Source organism: Bos indicus, chromosome 7 (assembly GCF_029378745.1).
Source record: "Bos indicus isolate NIAB-ARS_2022 breed Sahiwal x Tharparkar chromosome 7, NIAB-ARS_B.indTharparkar_mat_pri_1.0, whole genome shotgun sequence".
In the NCBI taxonomy this organism is placed as follows: Eukaryota; Metazoa; Chordata; class Mammalia; order Artiodactyla; family Bovidae; genus Bos; species Bos indicus.
The window spans coordinates 9,737,983-9,758,025 of NC_091766.1; the positions used below are offsets into that span (position 1 = coordinate 9,737,983).

General features: G+C 36.9%; 2 protein-coding genes across 2 annotated transcripts in view; one reads left to right on the forward strand and one right to left on the reverse strand.

Annotated features, from left to right (window-relative positions):
* The window catches only part of LOC139184054 (adhesion G protein-coupled receptor E2-like), a 1,114,856-nt gene that overhangs the window by 247,833 nt on the left and 846,980 nt on the right, over positions 1-20,043 (forward strand). The window lies entirely within an intron of this gene.
* Positions 5,019-5,948, reverse strand: LOC109561170 (olfactory receptor-like protein OLF4). Its single transcript, XM_019963569.2, has one exon. It carries the CDS (start codon positions 5,946-5,948, stop codon positions 5,019-5,021), a length of 930 nt encoding a protein of 309 aa, XP_019819128.2.

Consider the following 20,043-nt stretch of genomic DNA (forward strand, 5'->3'; position numbering starts at 1 on the left):
CCCATGCACCTTAGTCATTATGCTCTTTTCTCCATATGTCTTGTCTCTAGTGTCCTTTCCCATGAGAATTTCCTCAACATTTTGGTTGAAATCTCTGACTATCAAAGACATGCTGGCAAATGGTTCAGGACCACATGAGTCCCAAGCACCTGGACTTGGAGTTGTCAACAAAGAACTGGCACATACCCAACTCCCAACAAAACCATTTCTAATGACTTCTAGTCACACTATTCAAGGTGCAATCTACAGAGGTTTCCAGGCATGCAGTGAGAGAAATATGGTAAGGTAAGAGGTGGATGTCTGGCTATATAGGCAGGACTCTGTAGATATCCATAGCTTTACAAGGTCAAAACAAGTCCATTAGACCCTCAATATTACAATCCAGAGGACAACACCATCTTTATTAATTCATAAGGTACTGTTTTTAAAGTCATAATCAACAATATCAAAGCATTTTCAAAAAATAGGAACAGGCCATCACTTAGGGTGCTTAGGTATGATCTAGCATGTCTGTTAGATTTCACTTCCTTTTCTCCATCCATGAGGGAAGTGCTGTTTTCTATTATGCTCATGGTGGATCTGAATTCCCAAGTTTTAGAACCACTGGGTACTTCCTATACTCGAAACATTTTTTCATCTAGTTTCTCCCATAATCTAGCTTCCACTTTTAATATCAACTAACTTGTACCTGTCTATGGGGTTGCACAGAGTTGGACACGACTGAAGTGACTTAGCAGCAGCAGCAGCAGCCTCATCTGATGATCATCCATTTAATTATCTTCCGATGTTTGACATGTCAACATTTCTTCCTTGAAACTCTTTATACTTTTGATTTCAATTCCTATTCTTTCTGTCCTCCCATTTTCCCAAACATTTCTGCTTTTACAGGAAACTCTAATGTCTTAACACCCCACAAAAACACGTAAAATACTGGGGGAAATGGTCAGTATCAATTTCATGAATATGAAAAACTACTGATGGTTCAGAACAAAGAAGTGAACACTTAAGAAAAAGGCAACTGGAATCAGATTAGAAAACTTTTTGATAATTTGACTTTTTATTTCCCCAACATCCACTTCTTGGGTCAGTAGCGGTGTTGCAGATGGCACCACAGTCCCTGTGTGGATTCTTAGTGATGGAGAACAAAAAGATGTGGCTTTCTGTTTTGACCTTTCACTTGACTCCTCAAAGGATTTGCCAAATTTACTTCGAACAAGAGATTCCAAGTTACTTTGCCTAACTTGGAATTTCTCTCAAGGTGGGAAAGCAGCTCTGTGGAATGTGATTGTTGAGCACATTTAAAGACAGATGAACTACCTCCTGGTGTCTGGGGCAGAAGATATGAAGTGGGGCAAACAGTAGGCACACTGAAGTTTCTGGGAGGAAAGACTGGAGAGGGAGATGCTTTGGAAGTATGACTATGAAAGTATTCATATGTTTAGAATTTAAAAGACCGAACAGAAAGCCTGATCAGATTTTAAAAAGCCCTAATTTCTCACCTCTGACTGATAGTCAAGGCTCTGGGCAAGTAGTATGTGAAGACAAAGGTAAATAATTATTAAATGTTCAGCAGAGGATTAAAAGAAGTCCAAGTGTACACAGGCGTGCACACAAACACACACACACACACAGCCAAACAATAAAGTTTGAGAAAGTTTATTTGGATCCAGAGTTTATGAAATCTATCATGAGTTGATCATTAAGATAACAGAACAGAGACTTTAGTGATCCCATACAGCAAAAAATATAGTCTATAAAATTTAGTTTATAAAAATCATTAAGCAAACAAACAAATACAGTCTACAATACAACAGCAATATATCTCAAGAAGGAGGTACATATCTGATTTTGGAAATTGTGACAATTTAATATTCACAATATTTAATTTTCAACAATAAGGAGGATAAATATGAAATGTGCATAGAAATGAGAAAGTATGACTCTTTCACAAGAACAAATCAAATAGTAGAATCTGAATTTGAGACTCTGGGCTTGTCAGAAAAAGGCTTAATATAAACTGTCTTAAATATTCTCTGAGAGCTAAAGAGAGCCATGTACAAAGAATTAAAAGAAACCAGGAGGATGCAACAATTTATGTATAAAGGGAGTCCCAGAAGAGTAGTTGAGGGAAAGTGGCAGAACAAATGTTTTAAAAAATAATGACTGAAAAGTTCCCAAAGTTGATGAAAGACATGAATCTATGTGTTGAGGAAGCTCAAAATATTCCAAGCAGGATAAACTTAAAGAGGTCTATCCTGAGATGTATTGTAATCAAATTGACAAAAGAGAAACACAGAGAGGATCTTGAAAGCAGCAAAAGAGAAGTGACTTCTCACAGAAGGAGTATATTAGTAAGATTAACAGTTGATTTCTAGTGGGAAGTGTGAGGCTTAGATTTAAAGTTCTGGGGGGAAAGCTCTTAACCAGCAAAACTATATCCAGCAAAACTATCCTTCAAAAATGAAGGATATTATCTATTAACAAATTAAGCCATGATACAACTTGCATGAAAAGGCAAAATATTATGAAAGTGAAGGATATTCAACACAAAGAGTGTGTATTGTATGATTCCTTGTATATAAACTGCATATAATATATAGATACATAGATCCATCCATGGAACACTTTTTCAGGGACTAGAAAAGGAAGTAATGGGGAGCAACTGTTCTTATAATGTATAAATGATTTTGTGTTGAAATGATGAAAATGTTTTAGAACTTGATTGAGGTGGTAGTTGTACAATACTTTGAATGCTCTAAATGATACTGAACTGTTTGCTTAAAATGGTTAATTTTATGTGAGTTTCAACTCAAATTATTTTTTAAAGAAGGAGAAATTAAGACATTCCCAAACAAGTTGAAATTTGTTTTTGGTAGATATACCCTCTACATAATGCTTTGTGATCAACACAGTCAAAGGCTTTAAGCATGGTCAATGAAGCAGAAGTAGATGTTTTTCTGGAATTCCCTAGATACTTCTATGACCCAAGAGATGTTGGCAATTTCATCTCTGGTTCCTCTGCCTTTTCTAAATTCAGCTTGTACATCTGGAAGTTCTTGGTTCAGGTACTGTTGAAGCCTAGCTTGAAGGATTTTGAGCATTACCTTAACATGTGAAATGAGTTCAATTGTGTGGTAGTTTGAACATTGGAGAAGGCAATGGCAACCCACTCCATTACTCTTGCCTGGCAAATCCCATTGACAGAGGAGCCTGGTAGGCTGCAGTCCATGGGGTCGCTAGGAGTCAGACACGACTGAGCGACTTCACTTTCACTTTTCACTTTCATGCATTGGAGAAGGAAATGGCAGCCTACTCCATTGTTCTTGCCTGGAGAATCCCAGGGATGGGGGAGCCTGGTGGGCTGCCATCTATGGGGTCGCACAGAGTAGGACACAATTGAAGCAACTTAGCAGCAGCAGTTTGAACAGTCTTTGGCATTGCTCTTTTTTTGGATCAGAATGCAAACTGACCTTTTCCAATCCTGTGGACATTGTTGCGTTTTCCAAATTTGCTGGCATATTGAGTGCAGTACTTTGACAGCATCATATTTTAGGATTGAATCAGATATACTGTGCTTAGCTGCTCAGTTGTGTCTGACTCTTTGTGACCCCATGGACTGTAGCCCATCAGCCTCCTCTGTTCATTGGGATTCTTCAGGCAAGAATACTGGAGTGGGTTGCCATGTCCTTCTCCAGGGGATCTTCCCAACCCAGAGATTAAACCCTGGCCTCCCACCCTGCTGGCGGATTCTTTACTGTCTGATCCACCAGGAAAGCCCCGAATCAGATGCATATGTGTTAACTGGAGCCACTAAATTAATGTTAATAAAGGAAATTGTTCTCTAAGGCAGTGCACTAGGTGTTTACTTAGGATTCTGAAAGCTCTTGTCACTCAGATGGGATTTGCCCTTTCACTCTCGTCAAGGTTGGCTGCTGAATTTTTCCCCCAAAACCTCAATACCCAAGCCATTATACAACATCACCACCTCAGTTTTACCACAGGGTGTGGATTATCATGTGCCATGTCTCTAGCCTATGTTAAGAAATATTCAAAAACCTTACAATGTTTTTCAGTTCCTTGAAGGAATTGGCTAGAGACAGTGCTTTCTTCATCACACAATATGACTGTTTTATAAGAATTAGGAAGATCAATGTCCTTTTGGACAAGATCTTCCTGCTTCTATCAAGCAATTGTTTGTTTTAATGTTCTGGATATTGTCAATCTTGTGATTGCTCATTACACATGGGTTATGTAACTTTTCCATTCCCCTCTTCCCTCTTGATAGAGCCTGATTATATCTGGAAATGGTCAGATGCCCAGCAAAGATACCATATTTTCCACATCCTTTTCAATCATGGACAGTCATGGATAATATGTTAAGCTATTGGGTGAGAATATTGAAATGCTCCATAGCAGCCTTTTTCCTTTCTATCTGGAATTTGCACAAGACGATGAGACTCTTGGCCCTGACATACCTGGAAAACTATACATTATAGATGCAGGAACAGAGAGATAGAATGAACCCTGAGACATTATTCATGTTCTTCTTTTATGAGGGAGATAAATTAACCCTTAATTGTAAGTAAACAATTTACTTTTTTTCTTTTATGTAACATGACTATCCTTTCAGGAAAATAAGATGAAAGTTACTTGGGATAGTATATATTATTTGAGAAGAAATTATTCTTAAGAAATCCTTGTTGTTCTGCGAATGAAATAAAAATATCCAAATATTTCAGATCAAAACTTGGGAAAAATTTTGTTGTGAGACAAAAGATATCCTTTGTCGTGGGACAAAGGATAAAAGGGAAAACTTTATCAGACTCAGGAAGTGAATTGCAAAGTGAGTTACTTAAATTGTATAAAGAGGTGGAGACAAAGAAAGGGACACTCATGGAAATCAATAGAAGGAACAAGGTTTACTTCCACAATGTGATCAAGGAAAAGCAGTTCCTGGCTCAGGTGCTCTTTGTCCTGCAATCAAGGGCACCTCTTGAGATGCAGGAAAGCCATCCTGGTTAGAGCTGCTTTCCCATAAATGCTTTCAGAGCTCTCTTTATGTCTTTATTCCTCAGACTGTAGATGAAAGGGTTCAGCATGGGTGTGACCACAGTGTACATCACTGAGGCTGTTGCACTTGAGTGGGAGCTGTGGGTATCAGCAGAGCCAAGGTACACTCCTAGGCTCGAACAATAAAATAGGGAAACAACCAAGAGGTGAGATGCACAGGTAGAAAATGCTTTATACTTCTCCTGAGCTGATGTTATTCTATATATGGAGGAAATTATTTTAGAGTAAGAGTAAAGGATTCCAGCCAGGGGACCAATGGCCAGAAGCAGTGATGTAAAATATATTATCATGTTGTTGAGAAAGGTGTCAGAACACGCAAGTTGGATGACCTGATTGAGTTCACAGAAAAATTGGGGGATTTCTAAGTCTTCACAGAAGGTCAGATCCAAAACTATTAAACTTTGTAGCAAAGAGTTCAGGACACCCATGATCCAGGACACCAGCACCAGCACTCCACAGAGCCGGGGATTCATGATGACCGTGTAGTGCAGGGGGTGACAGATAGCCATATACCAATCATAGGCCATCACTGTCAGAAGAATGTCATCTAATCCTGCAAACAGCATGTAAAAATACATCTGGGTGATGCAGCCTTCATAGGTGATACCTTTGCTCTCTGTCTGGATGTTCCATAGCATCTTTGGGATGGTGGTGGAGGTGAAACAGATGTCTACAAAGGACAGGTTAGAGAGGAAGAAGTACATGGGGGTGTGGAGGTGGGAGTCTGTGTTGACAGCCAGGATGATGAGCAGGTTCCCACATACAGAGATCAGGTACATGGAGAGGAAAAGCCCAAATATGAGAGGCTGAAGTGCTGGTGCATCTGAGAATCCCAGAAGAAAAAATTCTGAAATTCGTGTATCATTCCATAGTTCCATGTGCTGGAGGTGACTACCAGAAAAATTTAAAAAGATTAATTTTCACATAAGCAACTTAATAACTTAGATTTAATAACTGACTTAAGAACCTAGAATTAATGCTATTTTATATTGTAGAGCCAATATATTACTTTCTGTATTTGGTGGCTTGCCTGGTCCCCATTGAGGGCATCCTTATTCCATTTTTATAGAAATTCCTTTCCCACTGTCAGCTTGATATTCAAGCATAATGTATACTACTGTTTTTGAGAATATCTTTCATGCATTTGAGGAATATATATTGACTCCAGACCATGTTCCAGGCATAGCCAGAGCATAAGTGAAGTCTCTCAGTTGTGTCCAACTCTTCGCGACCCCATGGACTGCAGCCTACCAGGCTCCTCTGCCCATAGGATTTTCCAGGCAAGAGTATTGGAGTGGGGTGCCATTGCCTTCTCTGAGCCAGAGCATAGGGATGTTTAAAAATAAGTCTTTACAATCTAAAGACTTATGGCAGTGAGAAAATATAATCAAACACAAATAATAACAATGTAACATGTCTAATAGCACAGATGCAATGAAGAAAAGGAAAGCATGTATAAAGGAAAGAGTGGATAGAATGTGTTATTTTTATTGGGACTTCAACCAAGACATGCGAATAAGGTAGCACTTTAATAGACACCTTAAAGAAGAACGAGAGAGAGAGAGGAGAGAGAGAGAGAGAGAGAGGGAGAGACAAGGTTACCTGAGGAATATGTGCCTGGAAGGAGGAACAGCCAGTGCAAAGGCCCTGGGGAAGAAGTGTGCTTCAGAAACTCAAGGCCCAGAATGAGCTAGTGTGTGGTGGGAAATGAATAAGCCATAGAGTGATGAGAGATGAAGTTAGAGGATGTTGAGGAGAGAGGAAACCTGCCTGCTGCTGCTCAGGCTTTAAGATACAGGGAGCCCATTGTCCACACTATGCATGTAAATCTTGCACTTTATTAATCTCATTGTAAAGGCATCCGGTGAATTGAAAATGATCCCTTTCTTAGCACTTTATTGGATGAGTTATGGTCCCTGTATTATGAGTTACTTTGGAATACACCATTCCAAGTACCCCTACTCTGAGGACTGCTCTCAGTTCAGAAAGCATGCACACACACACACAGACACACACCCTCACACAACATTCCCAGGCCTCCTAGTCAAGTTATTTCCATGTTCCTTCACTCCCTCTCACACTGTTTCACTGTTTAGCCTCCAAGTAGATACAACTCTAGCTGTCCAGATCAAATATCTTTTCTCTAGAGAATTTAGAAATGGTACCCAGAAATTCTTAAGTCTCCCATGGACAAATAGACTTGGGCTCCATAGTGGTACGTCCATTTTTCTGCTTTGTAATTAAATGAACATAAACAATCTGTCCATAAATATATAGAGAGAGGACTGAAATGGACTCGAGAAAGAAAATATCTAATAAACTCAGGTGGTCCCTGAGAGACTTTGAGAAAGATAAAGCTTCTTTGGTTTTTGGCAGCCTAATTAACCCCATTTGATGCCAAGCAAAAATAATAATAATAAAATTGCTTAAAAGATAAAAGTGGTAATAAATTTATGATGTGAAACACTTTAATGATTGAATGCCCCAAAATAAATTTAAAAAATAAAGTAAACACAAAACAAAACACAAACAAAAGATTGAATGCCCCTAGTGAAAACTGATCAGAGAAAATAAAATAATAATTCACAAAAGGAAATATACAAAATAAAATATGCTTTGACTGTTGTTAATATCAAACAGAAGGAGACTTGTTTTTCCTGTGCTGTCCTGTATTTTACCAGTTGTTTTCTATGTGATTGAATAGAAGATTAGGGAAGCCCCTTTCTCAGTTTTCTTATATGGCATCTTTCCTTTGTTTTTCTTCTACTGTGGGTTTTGATCTCATCCTGATAAGTCCAGTGGGCATACTTTAATATCAGTCTTTATCCAACATGCAAAGACATGCAAAGACCTCCTAGACAACAGCCTGTAAAATTCTATACATACCATGACAATCCCATCCTTTCAATAGCTGAATAACTTTATATGATTTAAGCCTGAGCACACTGTGACAGATACATTTATTCCATTGTACTCTGACTTGTCATTATAATGCAAGATCCAAGCAAGCAGGATTTCACCTGTTTTGTTCACTTTCCTATTTTCAAACATATGCAAATATATGTGCTGTGTTCAGTTTCTCAGTCTGACTCTTTGCGATCGTATGGACTGAAGCCCGCTGGGCTCTCCTGTCCATGGGATTTTTCTGGCAAGTTTACTGAAGTGGGATGCCATTTCTTTCTCCAGGGGATCTCCCGACCCAGGGATCGAACCTGTGTCTCTCATGTCTCCTGCACTACAGACAGATTCTTTACCACTGAGCCACTGGGGAAGCCATGCAAAAATATGTGCACCTACAAATTTAAATAAATGTGAGGTTATATAAAGTAAAAAGAATGACAGAGAGGATGAACCAGGTTATATACAGTAGTTTCAAAGGAACTATATTTAACATAATTGAAAGATGCATCAAAGCTAACTGAAATGAGATATAACATAATTTAATGACTTCAACATGGGCTGATAATTAAGTTGAAAATCACATAGACATAAAAGAATATGATATATAATATTCCTAGAAATTTTGGCACTTAGAAGGTACTTAATTATTATTTGTTCAATAAATCAATAAATTAGGTCTCAGTATGTAAGTGTATTTAGTATGTCAAGGTCTTATTTCAATAGGTTTGAAAAGGTTGGATTGTTGAATGAAATCTGGCAGAATAGATATCTAATTGGAAGAAAATAAAGTTGATTCCCAGCTTTGGTCCTACTGCAATGAATCAGAGGGATTATATATTCACTGTAGGAGTAAGCAATATCCTCAGGTGAACATTTAGAAAACCACACATAAAATCTACAGGAAGGCCAACTATCTTATTTTTTTCCTTTTGAACTTTGTATTTTATATTAGCGTATAGCCTATTAAAATGTTGTGAGAGTTTCAGGTGGACAGCAAAGGAACTCAGCCATATGTACAGAGGTATGCATTCTCTCCCAAATGTCACTCCCATTAAGGCTGCCACATAACGTTGTGCAGAGTTCCCTGGGCTATACAGTAGGCCCTTGTTGGTTATCCATTTTAAATATAGCAAGAGAGCCAACTATCTTAACTAAGGAAAGAAACTCAGAAGTAAGAAAAGATACATTTAACTAAATACAATGTAAATTTTAATAGCAAAATCACTGTTCAAAAGTCAGTTGAGAAACTGTAATTAAAAAAGAAATCATTTGAAAAGTTGACAGTGGTAGAATAATAGGCATATAGCATGTGGGCATAAAATAATATAGGCAAGTCCAAATGGTGATCAAATGTATAAGTCTTTGACCAAAGTCAAGAATAGTTTGGAAAACAATAAATACCTCTTTCACACACACACACACACACACACACAAAGTGTTAAAGAGCTGTCACATTGATTGGGATTGGGACTTTTAAACAGGTAGCAAAGGAGTTCACTAATGCTTCTGACAAATGTAAAATGTTCCAAGTTTGGGGAAGCAGGCTGAAGAAAGGTATAGCTATTAATAATACAGGAGTTCTTTAACTGGGTTTTTTTCTCAGTCTCAGCACTATTGACTTTCTAGGGAAGGTTGGTCTTTGTGGTGGGGTCTGTCCTGTGCCTTGTAGGATGTCTAGAGCTTCCCTGGTTTCCGTTCACTCCTTTTTCTGTGTGACAGACAGACATTTTCCCACACATTGCTCAATGTCTCCTGGGAGAAAAATCACTCCTGGTTAGAACTACAGTTTGAACTTTACAATCTCACAATATTTTTATAGCCTTGTTATAACAGCAGCAGAATAACAAAGAATATGAAAGATCTTCAAAATTATGAGCAGCAGAGTCCCATCGTACCATTTTTTTAAAAACAATGAGAGACTTTTATATAGTTTGTGGTTCTACTTATCTACTGATAACACAAAACAATAGTTCTCAAAGAGTCTCTGAGTCTCTGTTTTCATAGCCATACTAAGATTCTTTTCACTCTGGTTCCATCATGAAGGTACAACAGAGGGTTCTACAGGCACATGACACGTGGCATCACAATAGCTGAATGTAGAAGCAGACATGAGATCTAGTTGCCTTTCCCTCCCACCCAGGGATATTAATTGAAGGATAATTGCTTTACAATGTCGTGTTGGTTTCTGCCACCATTGTGGCATATTATACAGCCACTAAAAGAATGAGATAAACAAAAAGTGTATCTATGATGTACATAGGATTCTATTCATGCATTTTTAAAAAAGCGTATGAATAGGCATGTGTGCATGATATAGAAACAAATTTTAAATGAAAATAATAACCCTCAGCAGTAAAGAATCTGCCTGTCATTCAGGAGAACTGAGGGAGATACAGGTTAAATCCCTGGGTCAGAAAGATCCCCTGGAGGAGGGCATGGCATCCCACTCCAGTATTCTTGCCTGGGGAAACCTATGGACAGAGGAGTATTGCAGGCTACAGTCCATGGGGTTGCAAAGAGTCAGACATGACTTAGCAATGACACAATCACAACTTATGAAAAAACTGTCAGTAAGAATGAATTAGGTTAAATACAGTGGTTTCAAAACAACTGTTTATAACAAAATTTAATGAAAATCTACATCTAACATATAAAAATATAAAACAGTAATAATTTAATAACATCAGTATAGGTCACTAATCGAAGACTAAATTATCAAAGACTTGGACATAAAATAATATAACAAAACCTTTTGAAGTGGGAGGTAGTATCTGTGTTATAATTTCATCTTATCTAAAGATATATGAGTTTAAACATGTTTATTGAGATATAGGTTGTTTCTAGTCTAATGGTAAAAAAAAAAAAAAAAGGTCTTTTTTTTGTTGAATGTCTTCAAATGCCTAAGGGGATGTGAGTTTTAGAAATACATCTAATCCCAAAATGCCAAACAGAACAGTAAGGAATAAAGGAATGTGAAAAATAGTCAGCAATATGTATAAAGAGTGATTTATTATCCTTAAGGGATGCAGGAGAACTTTCACTTTTCATTGTCATTTTCATTTAAAACAAAGACTCACAAGTGAAAATTACTGGAATGAAAGCCATTTTAGTAAAAAAAAAAAAAAGAAAAAAGCAATAGAGAGAAACAATAAAGCTAATAGGCTCAACTCCACAATTTATAAATTATCATACATTCACTACATGTATGTCTACATATACATAAAAGAACTAAGTGTCATTGTCTAGTTGGTAACAAAAATAGCAATTTCTCTTTTGAAAGAAAGCAGTCAAAATGAGGAATAAAAATGCTCTGACCCACTTTGTTAAAACAAAGGACTCAGACAATTTGCAATAGAGAATGTAATTGGTTAACTAACCCATGAAAATATATTATCTCATAGGGAATGAAATAATTATAAAATAATGTTTATTTGCATATAATTTTAACCTATTAATTTTTTTTCTATGTGAATACCCAGAATGAGGGAAGATACTGTGAAATGTATGTCTCATTTACTGCTACTGCAAGTACATATTTGCAAACTTTCCCTGGTCTGGATCTTTCTCATCAATGTGGAAACAAAGTCAATTATGCTCCATTTTAAAAATAAAAGAAATGCCATCATTTCACTGTGTATCTTGCCAGATCAATATTTTACTATTCTACTCCCCCTTTATTAAAAAGATCCTTGGGCTTATATTCTACTATCATTTAAGTATCACAAATGACAATTGCTTTGCTGAGATCAAGTTCCTTTCTCCTTTGGCATTATAAATAAATACATTAATTTATTAAGCAAGCTAGAAAATAGCCACAGTGATCTTTGGGCTCAGAATTAGGCTGCAATGGCCCTTGGGTGACCTCAGGTCACTTTCTAGGCTTCTGTTCTCTTTGATCTTTTCCTGCAGTATCTACTGAAATCTCAGGCTCACCTTGATGGGAACTCTGAGAAGAAGATCACTGGGTGGAAGTCTAAATTCCACCCTGGATGGTTGATGATGGAGACTGAAGCTCTATATCCAGACAAAGCAGCAGGAAGGGGGTAAGCCCTGGTCTCCAAGGAAGATTTATAAGTCTAAATAACTGTGTTCTGTGCAGACTAAGGTTGCACATGCCCAGGGACTGCTGCTCCCTTTATCTGCTCATTAAGAATGTTTCCTTTTTGTTACTCTAGACTGGAAGAACATGATTTCCCTCTGGGACACTGCTCTGACAAAAAGGAAAGTTTCCAGCTGATTTCCCGCTCCTAGGAGACTATGTAGATAAGCCAGGTAATTCAGTTCTTCTTACTCCTCCTACATTAACACTCCTGTCTTCAAGAGCTTCTAGCACTTCATCACCTACTGAATTAGAATTTTCTCAAAAGTCTAATACTGAGGAATTTGCCTTAACTAACACTTTGGATCTTCAAAGCATTGACTTGTGGGGTCAAGTCAGTGTCTCAAGATAATAATTATTCTCCTCCTTAGAAAAGAGAGTAACATTATGTCTTTAGTTAAAAAAAAAAAAAAAACAAAAACTGGGGCACCAAATTCATTGGCTTCAGGATAATATTTTAAAAAACAATTAAGAATTTCAAACTTATGCCACAAGTTCACAGATATCATTAGTTCTTTATTATAAAATACTTAGTAATTACAGGAGGAGGTACACTTAGATTTTATGCACCATAACCTAGTTTAGCATACCAAAGAGATTTGACTTAGTTTTTTAATGAAATTTCAGTCTATGAAGTGATACTTGTATAAACTCTATTTTCCATTGTATAAATGTATCTTAGAGGGATTTAGTATTCTGTCCAGTATAAACCAAGTAAGGAGTGGAGTCTTGATTGAAAATTCCATCAGGATGCTTCTAACTCTCAAACTCTGGGGCACTGGTCATCAACCAGAGATGATTTGTCCTCTGGGGATATTGGCAATGTCTGAATTGTTTTTCAGCTTCTCAGTCATGTCTGACTTTCTGCAACCCCATGGACTGCAGCATGCCAGGCTTCCCTGCCCTTCATTTACTCCTGGAGCTTGCTCAAACTCATGTCCATTGAGTTGATGATGCCACCCAACCATCTCATCCTCTGTCATCCCCTTCTCCTCTTGCCCTCAATCTTTCCCAACATCAGGATATTTTTCAATGAGTCAGTTCTTCGCATCAGGTGGCCACAATATAGGAGCTTCAGCACCAGTCCTTCCAGTGAATATTCAGGGTTGATTTCCTTTAGGGTCAACTCGTTTGACCTCCAGTGGCTCTAAAATAACTGTAGGGAAAAAATAGATAGAAAAATATTAAACTAATTTATATAAATATAAAATGTTTGTCATTAAGTGACCTTGATATAAGTAATTAATTCACAATTATGTTGCCAAAGCCTTGGGAATAAATGAATGTAACAAGAGCCTTCTAAAAGAGGATATAACAGTATCTAAAAGTTATACTTTTATCTTATATAAAGATATATGGATTTAAAGATGCTTTGGAAGCTAATCTTCAATCAAGTGTAAAGAGAATGCTTTGCAGCTGATGGACAAAGGTTACACAAGTTTCAGAAACAGACCTATTCATAAAAGTACAAAAGAAAGAAAGAAAAATAAGTGGGATTTGAAATCTAATTGTACATATGCATAAAAGGTGATATATTAGAATAAAGCATGAAGAAGAACCTCCACTTTGTATTTTGTTTGAAGTACAGATCTCAAGTGAATAACAATAAAGTGACGGTTCTATTCTTTCTGTCAAAAAAGGGGGAACACATTATGAATGACTAGATAGAATTAACCACACAAAATGTATACATTTTTACTTTATCCCTAGTAAAGTTATATATATATATATATATAAATGAACACATGGAAAACAGCTAGCTGGTGAAAAAAAAAATCTCCCATTTGTTTGAATAAGTACCAAAAAAAGGGGGGGGGGGGATAGAAACACTGAGACCTCACTATACAAAAGTAAAGGACTCACACAGATAATTATGATACAGATAGTATATGTCTAACAAACCTGAAGACACATTCAGCTTCATAAGTGAATTGCAAAGTAAAACTTGTTAACACATCTCTTTTCACCTATAATTTTATTTCATGTGACTACACATTCTGAGATGATACCATGTGAGGTATATCTCATAAATTTCTTTTCAAGAAAATATTTTCAAGCATTCTTTGCTCTGGATTTTTTTCATTAATATAAAATGTCAAATAAGCCCCATTTTAAAAAGAAGCATCTTCACTTCATTGTATATCTATCTTCAGCTAATGCCCTGTTCCTCTACTTCATTTAATTCCAGAGATCCAGGATCAGATGGTAGTTTTACTTTTAATTTTTTCAGGAACTGCATACTGTTTCACATAGTGGCTGGGACAAATTACACCCTCTTCAATAGCGCACAAGTGTTCACTTTTCCACATATCTTCAGCAACATCATTTATCTCATCTTTTCCATAATAGCAACTCTAAATGATGTAAGATGATATTTCTTTGTGATTTAGATGTTGACTTCCCTAATGGTTAGACATGTTAAACATCTTTTCATGTACTTGTTGGCCGTTTGTATGTACATTTCTATCAGGTTCTTTGCTTATTTTCTAACTGGATTATTTGAGTTTTGCTATTGAGTTGTAGGAGTTCCTTATATATTTAGAACATATTTAGATTTGGGTTTTGAAATATATTCTTTCATTCCATCAGTTTCCTCCAACACTTTGGCCACCTGATGAGAAGAGCTGACTCATCAGAAAAGACCCTGATGCTGGGAAAGATTGAAGGCAAGGGGAGAAGGGGATGACAGAGGACGAGATGTTTGGATGGTATCACCAATTCAGTGGACATGAGTTTGAGCAAGCTCTGGGAGATGGTGAAGGGCAGGGAAGCCTGGCGTGCTACAGTCCATGGGGTTACAGAGTCAGACACGAGTGAGCGACTGAACAACAACAACAATCGGTTGCCTCCTCATTTTGTTGACTATTTTACCGCAAAGAAGATTTTTAGTTTAGTATTTTCCCATTTTTAAATTTTTATTTTGGTTCCTTGTATTTTTGGTGTCACGTCCAAAGAAATCATTGACAATACCAATGTCAGAGAGGTGTTCCTTGTAGTTTATTCTAGGAATTTTAAAATTTTAGTTTTTATGTTTAAGTTTTTAATCCATTTCAAGTTAAATTTTTATTTGTTCAGGATAAGGATCCATTTTGTTCTCTTTATTATCCAGTTTTACCAGCACATTTTTTGAAGATACTGTTCTTTCTTAATTGAATTTTCTGAGCTCTGTTAAATAATAGTAGATGGTATATAAAAAGTTTATTTTCAGGCTTTCAACTCTATTCAGTTATGGCCATTTTTATGCTAGTAGTATACAGGTTTAATTACTATAGTTTTATAATGAAATTTGAAATCAGGAAGTATTATGCCTCCAACTTTCTTCTTTTTTGAGATTGTTTTTGCTATTGGGGATCTTTTATGATTCCATACAAGTTTTAGGATTTTAAAATATAGTTCTTCAGATAATGCCATTAGAATTTTGTTAGTGATTTCATAGAAACTGTATATGGATTTGAGAAGTAAGGACAGTCTAAAAATACTAAATCTTTGGATCCACAAATAAAGATAATTTTCAATTTATTTGTGTCTTGGTTCAATTTCTTTCATCAGTATCTCATAGTTTTGTGTGTCTTTCACTTCCTTGGTTAAGTTTACTCTTAGGCATTTGTTATTTTGATGCTATTATAATGTTGTTTTAATTTCTTTTTTTATGGCTTACTGTTGGTGTATAAAGCAAAATTTTTGTATATTGATCTTATATTAACATATGTTGATTTGGTATACTGAAACTTCACTATTTTGTCCAATGTTTCTAACAACTTTTGGTGAAGTCTTTAGGGATTTATATTCAAACAGGAACAATTTTCTTCCTTTTGATTTTAGATGATTTTTGTTTCTTTTTCTTGTCTAACTGATTTAGATAAAATTTTTAGTGCTATGTTGAATTGCAGTCGTGAGAGTGACACCCTTGTCTTGTCCCTTATCATAGAGAGAAAACTTTGAAACTGTAACTGTTGAGTATGATAGCTGTGACTTGTCACATATTATTTTGAGGAATGGTCCATCTATTCTAAATTTGTTGAGACTGTATATCATAAAAGGAAGTTGAATACAAAGTTGAATTTATATTTACTTTATCTTTAATTCTATCAGTGTGGTGTGTGTATCATGTTTATTTCTTTGCACATAGGGAACCACCCTTATATTCTAGAAATGAATCTCACTTGACCACGATGTATATTTCTCTCTTATTGATAGTTTATACTTCTATGTTAATTAGGAATATCAATTTGTCATTTTCTTTTCTTGTAGGGTCTTTTCTGGCTTTGGTAGCAAGGTAATAGTGTCTTCGGAAAATAATTTGAGAGTGTTCCCACCTCTTAAATCATTTGGTGGAGTTTAAGAAAAATTGTTAACTCTTTAAATTTTGGTAGGATTCACAGTAAAATCATCAGTTCTTTGCTTTTGTCTGCTTTTTGTTGCTGCTCTTCTTGGGAAGTTCATGATTACTGATTTATTTGACTTATGCTTTATTTGTTGGTTCAGACTTTCCATTTCTTCACAGTTTTGTTTTGGCAGTCAAAGCCCTTTAGCAATCAGCCTGTCAAGGGTATTCTGACTCAGTGTACACAGAGGGAAGTGTTCAAGGCAAGGAGTAGAGTGTACTGAGAGAGAAAAGTCTCCACGGTTCAAAGGAGAAATAATATTAGCAAATACAAACTTTATAAAATGTCACATGGTGACAGGTAAAATGAAGAAAAAGAAAAGGGGTACAGAGAGGTAAGTGGCTGTGGTGGTATTCTTTACTGAGTGTTTAGGCATGTTGGCAAACAAGGTAACGTTTTCAGAGACTTCAAGGAAGAGAGGTGAGGAGCTGAAGACAGGGCCTGCCTGGAAGGTGGAATGGCCAGTGCAAAGACCCCAAAGATGCCATTTGTTTCAGGTATTCAGTCTCCAAAAGAAGCCAGTTTCCCAAAGGGAATATGTAAGAGGGAGGGTGATCGGAGATGGGGCTAGAGGATGTTAGGGAATGAAGTGACCTTCCTCTGCTCCTGAACTTCAAGGCATGAGGAGTCCCTAATCCACATGTTATTCCTTGTGCTTCATTAATTTTGTTTCCAAGAATCCTGAACATAGAAATATACCCCCCCTTTTTTTCCCTGTTCAGTTAACATTCTGTCATCTATATTTCCAGGGGAAAATTTTGATGTCTATGAGCTCAGGTCCTCCTGTTCTAAGGACACACATGCCCCACAACACACACACACACACACACACACACACACATGTGCACCCATGCAACACAGCACTGTGATCTCTTGTGGCCATGGGGGAGTCAAGAGTCTTTTCACCTCCAACCACACCATTTAGGAATGGAATGATGCAAGGCAAGAATGTGAACATCAGATTATCTCTACCCTAATGTATGTACAAATAGTACCCAGATTCTAGTTGTTAAGCTTTCTATAGACATGTAAACGTGGTCTTCAACATTAATATGATCATTTTGTGCCATGTATGTCTTTATAAACATGAGAAAGCAGTTCTAAGAAACATAGGTATAGTAATCAAATAAATATGAATAAAGGTGATCTAATAGCTTAGACCCTGACTGACTGTTATGAGGGAAACGTTCTTTGGTTCTGGCAGCATTTCAAACCCAGCTATAACCCCTTGATGTCCAAAATACCTAACAAAGCAGCAAAATAATTCATCCAAAAGAGAGAAGAGTGATGTCTTCATGGTGTCAAGACACCTTAGTGATTGACTATCCTCTTAGAAAAATGAGCAAAGGTAGTAATAATAAACACAATTCAGAAGAGAAAATTCATGAAGTGCAAGAAAAGGGTTGATTTTTTAGGATGAAATGGTAAAAACCTTTTTATTTTACTGTTTTAACTTTTATTTCATATTGAATATAGTTGATTAATGGGCTTCCCAGGTGACTCAGTGGTAAAGACCTGCCTGCAATGCAGAAGACGCAGGATTGATTCCTGAGTTGAGATCTCCTGGAGAAGGAAATGGCAACTCATTCCAGTATTCTTGCCTGGAGAATCCCATTGACAAAGGAGCCTGGCAGGCTATAGTCCATGGGATCACAAAAGATTCTGACGTGACTTACCGACTAAACAATAGCAACAACATAATTGATTAGCAATGTGTGTTCATTTCAGGTGTACAGCAAAGTAATCCAGTTATACATATTCATGTATCTATTCTGTTTCAAGAGTTTTCCCTGTTTAGGTTCCCTGTTTATGGGCTCCCTAGTAGCTCAGCTGGTAAAGAATCCGCTTGAATGGAGGAGATTTGATTCCTGGGACAGGAGATTTGCTGGAGAGAGGATAGGCTTCCCATTCCAGTATTCTTGGGCTTCCATGCTGTCTAATCTAGTAAAGAATCTGCTAGCAGTGCAGGAGACCTGGGTTCGATCCCTGGGTTGGGAAGATGTTCTGGAGAAAGGAATGGCTACCCACTCCAATATTATGGCCAGGAGAATTACATGGACTGCATAGTCCATGGGGTCACAAAGTGTTGAACACAAATGAGATATTTCACTTCACCTCATAGAATATTGAGCAGAGTTCACTAACACAGGGGATTTTTATTTTATTTTATTTTTAAATTAATTTTTATTTTAATTGGAGGCTAAGAAATTTACAATACTGTGGTGGTTTTTGCCACATATGAATCAGCCATGGGTGTACATGTGTTCCCCATTCAGACCCTCCCTCCCACCTCCCTCCCCATCCCATCTCTCAGGATCATCCCAGTGCACCAGCCCTGAGCACCCTGTCTCATGCATTGAACCTGGACTGGTGATCTATTTTACATCTGATAATATACATGTTTAAGTGCTATTCTCTCAAATCATCTCACCATCGCCTTCTCCCACAGAGTCCAACAGTCTGTTCTTTACATCTGGGTCTCTTTTACTGTCTCACATATAGGGACATCATTACCATCTGTCTAAATTCTATATATTTGTGTTAATGTACTGTATTGGTGTTTTTCTTTCTGACTTACTTCACTCTGTATAATAGGTTCCAGTTTCATCCACCTCATTAGAACTGATTCAAATGCATTCTTTTTAATAGCTGAATAATATTCCATTGTGTATATGTACCATAATTTCCTTATCCATTCGTCTGCCGATGAAAATGTAGGTTGCTTCCAGAGGAGGAGACAAGATGGTGGAGGAGTAGGACGGGGAGAACATTTTCTCCCCCACAAATTCATCAAAAGACCATTTAAACGTCGAGTAAATTCCACAAAACAACTTCTGAATGCCGGCAGAGGACATCAGGCACCCAGAAAAACAATCCAAAAAAGACAGAATGGTAGAAATAAATGAATCAGAGAGGATAAAAGAAAAACAAATTAAAACAAATGAGGACAATCTCAGAGACCTCCAGGACAATATTAAATGCTACAACATTCGAATCATAGGGGTTCCAGAAGAAGAAGACAAAAAGAAAGACCATGAGAAAATACTTGAGGAGATAATAGTTGAAAACTTCCCTAAAATGGGGAAGGAAATAATCACCCAAGTCCAAGAAACCCAGAGAGTCCCAAACAGGATAAACTCAAGGCAAAACACCCCAAGACACATATTAATCAAATTAACAAAGATCAAACACAAAGAACAAATATTAAAAGCAACAAGGGAAAAATAACAAATAACACACAAGGGAATTCCCATAAGAATAACAGCTGATCTGTCAATAGAAACTCTTCAAGCCAGGAGGGAATGGCAAGACATACTTAAAATGATGAAAGAAAATAACCTACAGCCAAGATTATTGTACCCAGCAAGGATCTCATTCAAGTATGAAGGAGAAATCAAAAGCTTTTCAGACAAGCAAAAGCTGAGAGAATTCTGCACCACCAAACCAGCTCTCCAACAAATACTAAAGGATATTCTCTAGACAGTAAAAACAAAAATGGTGTATAAATTCGAACCCAAAACAATAAAGTAAATGGCAATGGGATCATACTTATCAGTAATTACCTTAAACGTAAATGGGTTGAATGCC